General features: G+C 37.4%; 1 protein-coding gene across 1 annotated transcript in view; it reads left to right on the top strand.

Moving 5' to 3' along the window:
- The window catches only part of RELN (reelin), a 284110-nt gene that overhangs the window by 81943 nt on the left and 186423 nt on the right, over positions 1-15744 (top strand). Inside the window, 4 exon segments of the mRNA XM_044423494.1 lie at positions 1735-1767; positions 4225-4303; positions 12671-12767; positions 14642-14693. Of these exon segments, the coding sequence (XP_044279429.1) occupies positions 1735-1767; positions 4225-4303; positions 12671-12767; positions 14642-14693 (261 nt within the window).

Genomic DNA, 15744 nt, shown 5'->3' with positions numbered 1-15744 from the left:
AGAATGTTCAAACTACCGCACCATTGCACTCATTTCACACTAGCAAAGTTATGCTCAAAATCCTACAAGCTAGGCTGCAGCAGTATGTGGACCGCAAACTACCAGAAGTACAGGCAGGATTTCGAAGAGAGAGAGGAACTAGAGATCAAATTGCCAACATACACTGGATCATGGAGAAAGCTAGGGAGTTCCAGAAAAACATCTACTTCTGCTTCATTGACTATGCTAAAGCCTTTGATTGTGTGGATCACAACATATTGTGGCAAGTTCTTAAAGAGATGGGAATACCAGACCATCTTATTTGTCTCTTGAGAAACCTATGTGCACGTCAAGAAGCAACAGTGAGAACTGGACACGGAATCACTGATTGGTTCAAAATTGAGAAAGGAGTTCAGCAAGGCTGTATACTGTCGCCCTGCCTATTTAACTTATATGCAGAGCACATCATGAGAAAGGCGGGGCTGGATGAATCACCAGTTGGAATTAAGATTGCTGGGAGAAATAACAACCTCAGATATGCAGATGATACCACTCTAATGGCAGAAAGTGAAGAGGGACCAAAGAGCCTCTTGATGCGGGTGAAGGAGGAGAGTGTAAAAGTTGGCTTGAAACTCAACATTAAGAAAACTAAGATCATGGCATCCGGTCCTCTCACTTCCTGGAAAATAGTTGGGGAAGAAATGGAGGTAGTGACAGATTTCATTTTCCTGGGCTCCAAGATCACTGCAGATGGGGACTGCAGCCAAGAAATTAAAAGACGCTTGCTCCTGGGCAGGAAAACTATGGCAAATCTAGACAGCATACTAAAAAGCAGAGACATCACCCTGCCGACAAAAGTGTGCATAGCCAAGGCTATGGTTTTCCCAGTTGCAATGTATGGCTGTGAAAGCTGGACCATAAGGAAGGCTGAGCGCCAAAGGATTGAGGCCTTTGAATTGTGGTGCTGGAAAAGAGTCCTGCGAGTCCCTTGGACCACAAGGCGATCAAACCGGTCAGTGCTAGAGGAGATCAACCCAGACTGCTCTTTAGAAGGCCAGATACTGAAGATGAAACTCAAATACTTTGGCGACCTAATGAGAAGGAAGGACTCCCTGGAGAAGAGCCTAATGTTGGGAACAATAGATGGCAAAAGAAGGAGGGGACGGCAGAGGATGAGGTGGCTAGATGGAGTCACTGAAGCAGTTGGCGTGAGCTTAGGTGGACTCCGGGGGATGGTGGAGGACAGGAAGGCCTGGAGGAATGTTGTCCATGGGGTCGCGATGGGTCGGACACGACTTCGCGACTAACAACAACAACAAAGTCATATTCAGATACACAAAGAAAAGGACACTACATTCATTTTTTATTTCATTTTTAAAAGTTAAATTGTTATAGTCACTGAAATTAGAATTGCTTTCTAACCAGAAACATACCTCAGGTAGGATCCAAAGAATATCCTTAGCTCCAGCAGTTGCTTTCCTTTTTGCACTCTGTTTCTAGCCTACTTCAGATGGTTGGTGGGGGTGGAGGGTAAACAGACAATAAGAGGACCATGTAAGCACTGTTGGGTTCAGTCTTACAGGAAAAAGTGGAACATAAATGTTCTAAAGATAATTTAAGAATGATCACTCAATGTCTGCTTATTGTGATAAAAGCAGGATAGAAATGAATGAATAAACCTTGATATGACATTTATTGTGTTACTTATCAGCAGAACTATTACATATTGGTTTTTTTTTTTTTTTTATTTTACAGCTCCAACAGAAGCTCCTTTGCATCCTCTTTTAGGTACGTAAATACTTCTGCTGTTTGTCCGGTTGTCATTTTATGTTACTATCTGTCAAATTTTTGGATTTTTATTAGATAAAGTAACAATGAAATTGAAAATTTGAAAAAATGGGTATAAATCAGACATGAAAGAAAATGTAATAGAATACTTAGTTCTGACTCTGTCTTCTCTTAGTCCATTTTCATTTGTTGCATCCTAACTATATAACATTTCAAATATCTTGTTCTCAGGTGCATAAAACAAGCTCTGAGGAAACAGCAAGGGGGATGTTACTGTATTTCTAGATTAATCCCAGATTGGACTGAAAATCATAACTGAATCTTTTCCAGCTCATTTTGCATCCCCTAAATACTTAGTAAAATAGCTGACAGATGAACCTAACAGATGCCTCTGTGTCTCTGATAAATATGTTTGAGCTCATTTATTTATTACATTAGCCCTACACAGACGTTCATATCTATCTGTAGCAGAGGCAGAAGTGGGGGTGACCTGGTTCCACCCCCTCAGCAGACATTATCACTGCCCCCTTTCCTGATGCATAAAATACAAAAATACACAGAAGGCTGTTTGTTTTGACTTTCCAAAATACCCAAACTGTTTTTATCAACACAAAGTATATTGTCTCATCCAGACCTTTACCCTCAACCCATAGAAATATTAGTATTCTTTTATGCTGGGATATTTATGACTGGCCTTGTGAAATTCTTCAGAAAAGTAGTCATAACACTGATCTCAATAAAACCATGTAAATCAAGAGTTCCACAAAAGAGCAAGATTTCTATGGTGAAGGTTATGTTAAAAATCACAATGAAAATGGTATTATAAAATATAATTGTTCTAGAAATGCAGCCAAAGAGTGGGTGGGTGGGTTTTAATACTTTGAGCAACATGTTGCATTTCAGACACGGACAGTATCCACAACGTGATGTTATTAGATTTTAGTTAATTTTTCTTAAAGTAAATTTATAGTACTCATGGTCACATAATTGAACTTGAAAGTATTGTGTGCCACTGTAGGATTGAGAAGGTGATTAACAAGAGTTCCAAAGATAGTATCTTTTAAATGAAAATGTGTCTAAAGCTGCTTTTAGATCCATGGTGCAAACTAGAATTTGTTAAAGCAAAAACAAGAAAAAAGTAGCTAAACTGGTGCACTCTGCAGTTAATTTTCAGACAAGCTTTGTGTCATTTTGCACTCACAAGATCATCTTGTGGTAACTGTGTCACATCAAAAAGGAATATGGGCCACACTTGATGGGTCAAGAAAACAAGGATATCGGCATTTGGCCAGTTTTAATAATCTGCCAAACAAGCCAAGGATTAGTCTGAAGTTAAGGATCGAAAGGAATAAGTTCACTTAGAAAGAAGCTGAACTGCATTTGCTGCATAAAGCAAATATGGAGCAAAGATAAAGCAGCTTATGATGGAAACCTTGAAGCTGAGAAGGCCATGGGAACTAAAATAAGCACCACTAAGCGCAGTTCTGTTATGTTCTTAAAGAAAACTAGTCGTCTGAGGTCCTGACTCTGATCTCATTTATCCTTATGCAAATAAGAAGTAATTTCATTGACCACAGATTTAAAGCTGTATGGCAAGACCATATATATTAGAAGTGTAAAACACATATTAGGACATCTGATACATTTTCCCACTAGTAGTGAAATACTTGAGGTGGTCACAGAGTCAGTGCCAAAAGTTTGTATGGGGGAGAGTGGAGCAAAGAACATGAAGATGAAAGCAACTCACTGATCCTGATACTTCATAAGCTTGGTCTTTGAAGTTATGCATATTTCATAGGATATTCTACATATATTTAAAACTTTTTACCTTTCTGGGAACTGAAATTATGCAGCATGGAAAAAGTTGTCTCCAGAGTTAGTTTAACTTAAGTCTCAGCCATTTCAGTGAGTTCATTCTAAATAAGATTAGCAATTGATACAACCCAGAGCTGCCTTATCATATGTCAGACCATTGGTCCATCCAGCTTAGTACTTTCTACAGCTGGCCATGGCTCTCCAGGGATTTGGTAGGATGCTGTCCCAATCTTTCCTGGAGGTGCCAGGGAATGAACCCAGGAGCTTTTACTCGCAAGGCATTGGCTCTACCATTGTGTAAGAAGGGCTGAATGTTGCACAGTAAAAGGTATTAGTACAGCTTTACAAAATAAAAACAAATGCAAGGCACTTGAGGTGTTAAAGCAGGTGTAGAAGATTTGTGGTTACCCAGATGTTTGGCCTACAATCCCTATCAGTCCACTCTATTGGGTATTCTTGCAAAGGCTTCTGGGAGTTAGAGGCTAAAATAACTGGAGAACCACAAGTTGCCTACCCTTTGTTAAAGAAATTGTTCTTCAACTGCATTGTTTAAGTATTGGGATTACAGTGAGAAGGATGTTGGTTTCAGTCATTTGATTTGTCAAAACATGTTAGGATTTCTGTTATTGGTTTCTTTTTCAGCTGAGATGCACAGTGACAGCATTATATTAAGAGATGACTTTGATTCTTATCAGCTGCAAGGACTGAATCCTGCAATGTGGTAAGTTTTCTTTCATTTTTATAGTTATTTAGGGAAAGCAGTTTTCCCCTATAGAAGATTTCCTGTTCTGTTCATTTCCTCTGACATCCAGTTGGTGTTTTCCCATCTTTTTGTATTTTCCTTTCATTCTGAAAGTCTGACTAAGGACTTAATTACTGGTGATAGATGCTTTAAGCTGAAATACATTGGCATTTTTTCACTGCCCTATTTGTCTTCAGGTCCATTCGCAAATGGTCTCTGAAATGAAATAGGCTAAAAGATGTTCAGCAGCCATTTTCTAGGTCTCTTGAGGATTCTCACCTTGAAAGTATGTAAGGTAACCCTTGCAGTGCACTTTCTTGAAACATGAGCCTCTTTTCACATTTTTCTCCCCATCTATGAGGAAAGAGAAATTCAGAAATGAGAAAGATGAGTTTGTGTTGGAGATTATAATGAACACAACCTAGCTCCATCTATTTTATTTTATTTTATTTTATTTTATTTATTTTTCCATTTATATCCTGCCTTTTTCCTGCAAAGGGCTCAAGGCAGCTTACATCTCCTCCTCCATCTTATCCCCACAACAACCACCCTGTGAGGTAGGGTGGGCTGAGAGTCTGTGACTGGCCCAAAGTCGCCCAGTTGGCTCCATGGCTGAGCGGGGACTCGAACCCAGATCGTCTGAGTCCCAGTCCCATGCTCTTAACCACTACACCACATTACCACATTCTGTTTGTATCCTGCCTTTCCTTGTGTTGCAAGGAACCCAAGGTGGCTTATAAGGGTCTCCCTCCTCTTCTTCAATTTAGTCTAACTTGTGAGGTTCGTGTTGTCCCTGCTGTTATTGTTGCCATACCTGTTTACTGCAAAAGGGCTAAGTTTTATTTGTTTATTTGTAAACATCACTGACAGAGGAGCTTTGTGCCTGAATAGTTTTGCCTCCTTGTATCATATGTGTCACATTGTCTTTCCCCCAGTCATCTACATGTACAGTATAAGTATTTCCAGAGAGGATAGCCTGCACACATGCATTTGTACACAGGGAGGCTTCTACACAAGCCAGAACCTGTACGGTGCATTGAAATATTTTTTAAAGAATGCCTGAATAAGCCTCGTGTAGCATGCTAACAACACTCAAATCTTAAGTAGTGATATGTAGTGTTCTCTTTTCTTGCATACTTGTGGTGCTTTGCTTTTATTTATTTAACTTATATTATTTGCTAATTAGTCCAAAGGACTCTCTAAGCTTTTATGTTAAGCTTTCTAAGAGAAGTGATTGGGTAATGATTATGTACTGGAGGAGCTATTACTGACTGACTTGTGGTTCTATAAAATTGCACTTATTGCACTCCATAGGAGAATTACATATTCTGTACAATTGATGTGTAGCTATCATTCATTACATAATGGCATAAATTATATTATGCGACTTACTAAAATAAAACTTAACTGTTTCTCAGTTAAGCATCTCAAATGAGTATAAACCTATAATTTGTATTTGGCTGAGTTCATTGAACTGAGTGCATTAGTAGATTCTGTTGTTAAAGTTATAGAGGATAGAAGAGTGGAAGAAATTTAGGTAGGAATTTTAATGATGGATTTCTGCCTGTGCTACCTTGAATTTTGCTTGTAGAGCAGATTGTTTCCTTGAAGACAGTATTAGTACATTCATTTGTTTTGTTCTGTGTTTCTCTTGACAAACAAAAGACTTCTTCTATAAACATTCAAATGCAACCTTTTTATCTGACAAACAGTAATAGCTGTTATTCTGTATTCATTCATGACAAGATCTGGCCCATATATTTTCCTTGCTGGGAAGAAGACGATTTTCTCCCTTAAGTGGAATATGCTTTTTCTTCCTATTTGAATATTTTTACATAGAACATTACATAGAATTTTAACAGGCTTTCAAGCTTGCTGAGAGGAACCTAGAGTCGAAACATGAAAAATGAAATAAAGGTGTTCCTGGGCTGCAGAATATTTCTCTCTCTCTCTCTCTCTCTCTCTCTCTCTCTCTCTCTCTCTCTCTCTCTCTCATATATTGTATTTATTTGGTAATCAGTACTAAGAAACCTTATGTGAGCAAGAAAGAGAGAGAGGTGAAAGTAGTTTATATAAAAAACAAAACAATAAAACTTTTTTTACAAGTAAAAAAGAGAAATCCTGACAAATAATAAAGTATCGGTACCCGATACCAGTATATGATAAAACCAACTGAAGGCCCTTTTCAGTGTAAGATGCAAAGAGCTGAGGGTCAAATTTTATGTTACATTAATTATGTAGCATTTGCCTGATCCCTTTATTTGTTTAAGGTAAGCACACACAGCTCCAAGTTTGGAACCACACTGAAAAAAATGGGAAGTTTTAACCCTTCTCTCTCCCTAGCTGTTTGCTTCCTGCAATCCCCCTCACCCCCTTGTAGGGATTAAAAAAAAAGAAAACCTACTCTGACCAATTTCATATCTTGCAAGTTTTGTTTCACTCATTTCATTTTTTATGTTTCTATATCAAATAGCTAAAGCTCTCTGGTTCACAGCATGATCACACTTAATATTAACATGCAACAATTTTAAACACTCTGAAAAGTTAAAAACAAGAATAAAAATATCAGGACCCAACAAAAAACTAAAAAGCCCCACATCTGCCATGTAGATTCCTAGAAGCTGAAGAAAGTCTTAAATTATCATCATTTTGGCACCAATGTTGACACTGCACAGACCTTACTGAGGAGAGCATTCTGAAGTTCAGGGGCTAGCCTTCCCATGTTGTTATCTTTGAATCTCCCTTGGAAGAGGCATTCAGATACTGATAATAGTGTACAGGTAGCTTCATCCTGGAATAGGCTTTCAGTCAGGTATTGCAGACCTGAGTCACATAAGGCTTTATAACTAAAGACCAGCACCTTCAATTTGAAGGTGAAAACATTTAGGCAGTGGATACAATCAGGCAAGAATCAATTATATGTGCAGACCTTCCAGTCCTACTATCAAGCTGTCACAACTTATAAAAGTTGCAGCTTCCACACAGTTTCTGGGGGCAGCCCTATGAAAAGTACATTCTACTGGTTTAACTTAGAAGTTAGCAGAGCATAGACTACTGATGCCAAGTTACCCTTGTCCAAATAGGAGCAGAGCTGTGCCACCAGCAAAAGGTGATAGAAAGCACTCTGTTCTACTGGGACAACTTAAGCCTGAAGATGATCTTAGGAGAACCCCAAGCTAAGGGCAAGTGCAAACCCGTCCAGAAGAGGCTGAACATCATCCATGCAAGCTTAAATATATAGCAGCTTCTCCTGTGACAAGGTGTTTAGAAGCTCATTGGCAGAAGGAGACAGAGCTCCTGAGATAAATGGGCAGAGCTCTGAAGCACAAAGCACAACTTCAGAAGGATCTGTTTTTAAGAACTGCTCAACTGTTTGAAGTATTTGCAGTCCAAGGACCATAAAAAACAATATGTAAAGCATTATGGTGATCTATTGAAATGGTTCCCAAAATGTGTTCCATGGAACCCTAGGGTTCCACAAAAGCCTCATAGGGGTTCTATGAAAAATCACAAAAATCAAATTTGAAATGGATTTTAAAATGAAACCACACAAGGCCAACTATTCAATTAGCTGGCATTCAAGCAGCAAGCAAGGAAATGCATCATGTCATTTGGTTCCTAGGACCCTATTGAAAAGGATTGGGAATAATTGAAATAATTCATTTGGGATATCACCATATAATTGCTGTATTCATTCATTAAATATAAAATGTTTTCTCTTTATTTCCAAACCTACTACGTTATGCAAAGCACTCAGGGAATAGGAGCAGATGAAAGAAGGAAGAAAGTTGTGAGTTCACAATGCTTAGGAAAAATCAGATAGAGTTAGGGTTACACAGGAAAAAAATGTCTTCAGAAAGGTTCTGTGACCAAAAAAGTTTGGGAACAGTTTATCTAGAAAATATTGGCAACACACCCTAGAGGAACTAGCATTCTCACCCAAACAACCACTCATTCTCCACCCTAACTTTCATATGGCAAACTCAGTGGAAATAACAAAGCAGCAACAAATTGCTAGACGCTAGGCTCAAAGGCATCTTTTATTATCTGTCAGGATGAAAAGGAGGGATATGAATGTAATATGATCATCATTATTAGTAGCAGCAGGCCAAAGCACGCAGAGTCTGAGACATGAAGCCAGGCTAGGAGTGGCTATAAAGACTGAATTGGGATCCAGGCTGCTCAAAGGTGCTGCTTTTGTAGTCGATTTAATTGCTGATCTGTGTCTGTTATTTTGTATTACTGCTTAGAGTGGCGTCTTTCCTTCCAAGAGCCTCCTCCAACCCTATGGGCCATCCATCATGGTCAAAAGAGGGCTGGCCAGACTAGCCTTGTGGGTTCAAACTGGAACCAAATGTAGAATAGTAGCTCAGAAACACAGACATGGAAAGCCAGGCATGAGATGTTTCTAAGCATATTCTTAGCACAAGAGTTAGCCTTTGGTGCCAAAGAGAGAGCTCAAACATAGATTCTTTGACACTCAAATCTAGTAGTCTCTTCACACAGCCTTTTTTGAGCTTGGCAGGTGAGAGGCTTTTAGTTTTCACTATTAAACTATTGGGCCTTAGAACACTTCATTGATTTATTGCAAATTATCCAGAGCTCTGCCAGTGAATTGCATGATTTATTTTGCCAGCCCTCTGGCCTGTGTTGTCTCAGAATCACCTATAGATGTGTCAGGAATAAATTCTCTCTTTCTTGGAATTCTACTTCACATGTTATTCAGTATGTTTCCAGGCAGATATGAATTGCCCTCATATTTGAAATTCAGATTGGTTTAGGGTTTGCTTTTGTAGAGCAGTGGAAAGCTAAAAAGAAAGCTTGTTTGGAATAGTAATATTGTGTTTGGTTTTGAGTTGTTTAGAGTTATTTATATGCCACCCTAGGCTGTCTGGGTGGCTTGCAACAGATGAATACAACAATATAACAAAATGTACAATTTACAGTAAAACTAATAAGACAATGAAATAAATGAAAATAATAACCACTAAAATTAAACAAGACAATTAAAATACAATCAAGGAAAAATAAATATCATACGATCAAAAATAAAAGGGTCATAAAACCAATTATACATAGTTAATTAATATCAACTGTCTAGCAAAATTCTTAAAATGGCAGCAGTACTAATATAAACGTTTGAAATCATCATTCATTATACACCAGTTACACACACCACTGCTTTCTGTGCTTATTGGTTTGGGGAAGAAAAACATCTAAAAACTCTAGTTTGTGTCAGTATCATCAAACCTAGAAAAAGTGAATTGAAACCAATTTCTTATTTGAGATGCAAAATACTTGAGGTAAGCAGAAATGTCAACTTGTATACAGAGGCATTTGCTGTATAAATTGAAAATGGTGTCAAGAAGACATGAACCTTGAATTTGGAAAATTTATTTCTCCTGACTCAGTAGCCTAATGACACTACTAATATATTGCTGGTATACTTTTTTTTTTTTTTTTGAGGCATCGAATCTGAGCCATTTAAGTTTTGAAGTAATACATTTCAAAGGCAACGTGAAGGCTTGGAATCAGGATTTACTCAAAGCTGTTCATTTGATAAAGAAAATAATCCGAAAGGAGATGAAAGATGATAAAAAGAGATGTTCAAGCTACCAAGAGCTCTTCACAGTATTTCCTAAACCAGATTATAGAGGCGAAGTAGCTGAGCAGCAAAGCCACTTTATATGCATAGAATCTGAGAAATTAAAGAGAGAGAAAGGTCTAATAAGGTCGCCTAGATTAACCTATTATGTCCCTTTGCTATATTTACCAAGGATGCAATCTAAGTATACATTCACATACTGATAGCAGGATCTTGTATTTTGGGAAAGAGAAGAGTGGCGGGGAGGGGGGAGGGATAAGCTGATACTGGTATTCAAGTTGAAGAAGGAAATCAGACTTTAACTGACAGCTGAACAGGGAAAAGAAAGTAGAACTACTTATATTGGATTAGCAAAAATCAGTATGAAATACTCTGTATTTTCTGTAGTGCAAACTGGTTGGTGCAACTTCTATAGTGGTGATTCCCAGGTTGAATCTGGCCACTGCATCTGTCAGTATGTCTCCCTTTATGCTGTTCTTTCTTTCTGGGCAAGTGGAAAGGCAGACTAACTTCATTACATGCAGCATAAAGAGAAGGTCCCTCTACTTGCTGGTGAGTTCTAGCATCTTCTGCCCTGTTTAACTATCATCCTAATTCAGAAAACATAAAGAAGAGGAATAGGGAAAAGAGCTAGAGTCAATGGTGTCAAGAGCACATGTAATTAATTAGCTGGAACACTCTATCTAAAAAATGCTGAAATTATTAATAATTAGTTAAATATTTGGCAGACCTGTTGAATGAATTAAATATAATTACAGAGCAATCTTATGATAACTGGAGAGTGCCTGAGGAAACAAAGAATCTATTGGATTTCCCCTCCTGAAGTTGAAGACCCTGCCACAACCTCTGGAGGGTCCTCCATGATCCATGCCCTCCACGCTCTCCGCCCTCTTGAAGTAGCTGCAGAAAGAGCTGCACCAGCTGCTGCAAAACCGACCTCAGGTGACCTTATAGTGGTCAAAAACTAGGTACTAGGAACACCAAAATACAGAAATACTGTGGGACCTCAATCAGGTCTCCTAGCACTGTATCTCCTCTAGATGGATTCAGACCTCTTTCTTGAGGGCTAAGGATTAGCAATAACAATGAGGCATTTCTAGTGATCTGTATTCCGAATACAGACCCGAAAATGTATCAACCGTGAATAGTCAGTTCATGGAATCTAGAGCTATCTTTTTGTGATTGAACTAGATTTAAAAATTCTCAAAAGAGACAATATTTTACATAGCATTAGGGTTAAGGAAAACGTATTTCCTTAACCAGCAGTCATTTTAATAACAGCATATCTACAACCTCATCTTCATAGATAGTCTTTTGGCAGACTACCCTTGTATTGAGTCCATCTGTTGCAGTGGCATCATGCCTGTTAATGAACTGATCCAATCTTTGTGTAGAGGTCTAGATGCCTAGCAACTGCTATACCATTAGAGGTTATTTCATTTTTATGCATGCCTAGTGTTAGATTTTGTTCCTAGGTATGTTTTAAGAAGTCCAAAATGTCACCCCCTTTGAATTTGTAGTTCACCAAACAGAACAAGTAACAGAAGTGCTTTTTTAATTAAACAAAAATCAGATACTGCAACGTTTGTGCTAGCTTTGAATCATTCTCATCCAGTTAATACTTTCAATTTATCCAGTATCCTGATAGATCTACTATCTAAACATGTATGAGCAAGTGTGGGGTAGAGCAGAATCTATATTAGTTCAGTCAGGCAGATATTTGAGGACCAGTCCTCAGTAACATACTTTTAAGACCATCAGCATGACAGAAGCCTTACACTTCAGTCCTAAGCATATTGTTGAATGTATTGTTGTAATGCTAAATTGAATTTTCCATTTATCCTTAGGCACTTTTCACTAACCAAAACGGAAAGGCTATGGAGTACCCAAATAAAATCTATAATACATTGATACTAAGTTCAGATACTAAATGCATACATATTCTAGCTGGATGAATTTATTTTGGTGTTCACTTTGATCATTTTAAGACTAGACTTTAATGGTCAAGATACAATCACAGTGCACAGAAGTGGGAAAGAAGAAACTGACAGATGTACCCAAGATATATCCCTTAATGAGTAAAGCAGATATGCTACATTCATTTATTGACAAGCATGTAGCAGAAGTCAGAGTCAACCATACCTTGCTATGATATGCATGCATGATAGAAATGGTTCTATAGATATAAATGGTGGAATGAATGTGCATATCCTTCTTTATACATTATAGATTATGTTGCCAATGTATACAGTGTATCTGTAAATCTGCTAATCTGTAAATATGAAGTAGCCCTTAGATGGCGAGCCCTTTTAAACAGCTCCATGTCATATATGTAGACATGAACAAATCAGTTTACTTATGGTTCATGCCAATTTTTCATGTATCACTCTGTATTTTTAAAAAAACATTTACATTTCTTTTTGTATACAGTTTAGCCCAGCACATACTTTTTGCCCCATGTCTTCTAATAGATGCATTTTATATAGGTTTTAAATGTTTCCTCATATACCCTTTTTTCTACACAGTGTTTGAGCTTAGAATTAATAATCTAAATTATCATTGTGCATTTTGGGAGAAAGGAAACAGAATGGTGAAAGATTTTTAAGGCATATCAGAAAAAAAAAATTCTTTAATCTGAGACTCTTAAATAAACAGTTCCTTCCAGAAGTCAGAACATTCAAGTCTCTTGTTTCATTTGCTATGGAGGGTTTTCACTTCAACTGTGTTCTGCTTTCTTATAGGTATGAATGTAGTAATTGTGATGTTGGAGACCAGTGTGGTGTAATTATGCATGGCAGTGCTGTCACTTTCTGTGAGCCATATGGGCCAAGAGAATTGGTAAGAAGTTGTTTGCTAATTTGACTGATTTGTGAGATGTTTGCCTTTTGTATTTAGAGCCTATTGTTTTAGACATCACCCTTAGCTTAACAGGGTTTCTTTGAGGGGGAAAAGGTCTGGCTCTTTTCAATAACCCCATTGCCTATTTGTACTTTTGTCCAAATGGTTCTCTGTCCATTCCAAGATACTCTTCCAAAATTTTACACATGTATGGTCTATTTCTTGTTTTGCTCCTGCATTCAAGTCCAGACAAGTTTGCAAAGTAGAATTAATTTCCTAAATTTCTGACTGCACAGTAGGAGTACTGCTGGCATAATCACTGAATGAGCTGTCCAGTTGCAAAATTTAATGCTTTAAAAGAGCAAATGTCAGTGTTAAGCTTCTGCTTGTTTGCTGCTGTCAGGGTGTGGATAGCAAGTCCTTGAGAAACTTTTTCCATGAATATAGCTAACTTCATTAACCATGCATAAGTACAAATAGGAATGGAACAGTTGAAAGGAGATTTAGTTGTTCAAAAGTGCCAGGCAGTTAATTCATTTCTGGTTGGATAATATTTCCATATTAACAGATATCTGATACTCTGAAGTGATGAGTATTGATACACTAAAGGTTACTTTTTCAGAACAGAGCTTGCACAAAAAGATTCAACAGATTTTATTTAAAATAACTGCTCAGAATCAGCCTTCTCCAACCTAGAGTCCATCAACAATACTGGCTGGGGATTATGGAAGTTGTAGCCCCGGTACATCTGGAGGGCATCATGTTGGAGAAAGCACTTCTAAATTATATATGTTAATAAATAATAGCAGCTTATACAAATGAGAATTAATTATATCTTTTTTATTTGGAATTGCTAAAGTATTCGTGATGTGACAATTGAACAACTACATTAAAGAGCTATGTACTCATACATATAGCAATAATTATCCTTTAATTGTATGGTTTTGTTATTTTTATTTATATGTTTGGGTAGCAATAACATTTTTCCAAGACAATCATTTGTCTTGGAAATGGTTTAACAGGTTAATTAAATTAATGAATTAAAGTGAAGGGGAAATGTTTTTTTTTCCAACACTGCCTGCCAGTCAAATTTAAATAAATATTTTAAAAACAAAGTTTGTCCAGTTAATCAAGTATGCCTATTCAGTTCATTAAAAATGGATTTTAATCAATTAAACTCACCCAACTTGGTGCTTTCCAGGTGTTGGTGGCATTCTGCCTGGGAATGATGGGAATTTATTTTTATTTATCTATTGGATTTTTAAGCCACACAGGAGTTGTATTTCAGCACATTTGGGGGCATTTGAGGAAGCTGATCTAACCAATAAATCAATTAAAGACTGTAGCCCTGATTATTTTGCGGGGGGGGGGGTTGTTGGTTTTTGTTGGTTTTTTGCTTTAGAACTGTCACAGTATATATTTAGAAAACATGATCACCATAGAAATACTGCCAAAATGACCTTTCATATGGGTTCCCATGACAGCCATAATGTTTGGAAGTACTCATGAAATGACTTGCCCTTATCACTGTGATGGTTTTCCTTCTCCACTTCAAGTCCCTGATGACTATGAATCACAGGGCAGTGTACAAATTGATGCAGGCAAATTGTTCATATAGCTGCAAGCACTGTGTTTACCATAGCACTTAGCAATTGAAGCTGTTTCTACTATTACAAAAAAGCAAAGAATGTATGGCTTCCATATGATAAAACAGCAATAATCAGAAAGGTTAAGAGAAAGTGTCTTCCTTTTACAGCATGCCAGTGATGCCTTTAGCTGAGGTAGTCCAGATATTCCCATTTGTATTCATAAGAAAAGCAGTAATCCAATTAGTTTTCTGGTTCAGTGCAGTGATTCTTTTTCTTTTTCTGTAGACCACAAATGGCCTTAACACAACCACAGCTTCTGTACTCCAGTTTTCAATTGGTAAGTTGATATATGGTGATTTCAGAGGTTTTTTTAAAGTATTTATGAAAAATGCAGCTCAAGTTTATAAAGGATTTTTAAAAAAAATCCCATGTAAATTTGCTGTGCAGTAATCATTTCTTTAGCCTTTTGATTCTGTCCGTGGAGTTTCAAAGGGCTAAAAGAAATGATTACTCTATAGCAAATTTTCATAGGATTAAAAAAATCAAATTATTTGAAGCCCAAACTTTGGCCATCTAATGAGAAGGAAGGACTCATCGGAAAAGACCCTGATGGTGGGAATGATTGAAGTCAAAAGGAGAACAGGATGGCAGATGTTGAGGTGGCTGGATGGGGTCATTGAGGAGGTGGGTGTGGGGTTGGGTGGACTCCAGGGGATGGTGGAGAACTTCAAGGAATGTTCTCCATGGAGATGTGAAGAGTCAGACACGACTTTACAACTGAACAACAACAATTATTTCTTATCTGCTAGAAATAGAGATGTTTCTAGAAGGGATGAGAAAGGGAATTTCTCCTTTCTTTTAAAGAGGAGGAGGTAACCTGTAGCTCTCCACACGTTGTGGCCTACAGGTCCCATAATCACTCATTTGTAGCTGTGCTGGGAAAGACTGATGGAAGTTTTAGGCAAAAACATCTAGAGAACCACATGTTAAATAGTTGCTTTTTAAAATATCTTTCAGTCTAGTTCAGTAGATTGAATCAGGGTAAGTCCCATTCATTTCAGTGGTCTACTGTAATTAGGGTTAATTTCGAATACAACCAATTATTTTTTCTTTTTTTCATAAGTCCTTAATACTGAATTATTTCTATCACAGACATGTTGTTTTCTGTAGAACAAATTGCAATGCTGTTGTGTCAATGACACAAACATGAAAATTGAACTGATATCTTTTATCTTAACATTCTATAAACAACTAGTTAAACTTTGCTATGAATTAGTGCACATTTGTTTGGTAAGTTAGGGAAAGATGGTTGTAGTTGTTAATAGGCATAGAAAAATATTAATTTTTAAGACATGATTCACTTAAATGTGCATGGAAAAAAAACATTT

The sequence above is a fragment of the Varanus komodoensis genome, unplaced genomic scaffold (assembly GCF_004798865.1).
Source record: "Varanus komodoensis strain SLA01 unplaced genomic scaffold, ASM479886v1 scaffold13_3, whole genome shotgun sequence".
NCBI classification, from domain to species: domain Eukaryota; kingdom Metazoa; phylum Chordata; class Lepidosauria; order Squamata; family Varanidae; genus Varanus; species Varanus komodoensis.
Note: the sequence above shows the minus strand (reverse complement) of the source record. Positions and strands in the feature narration are given on the sequence as shown.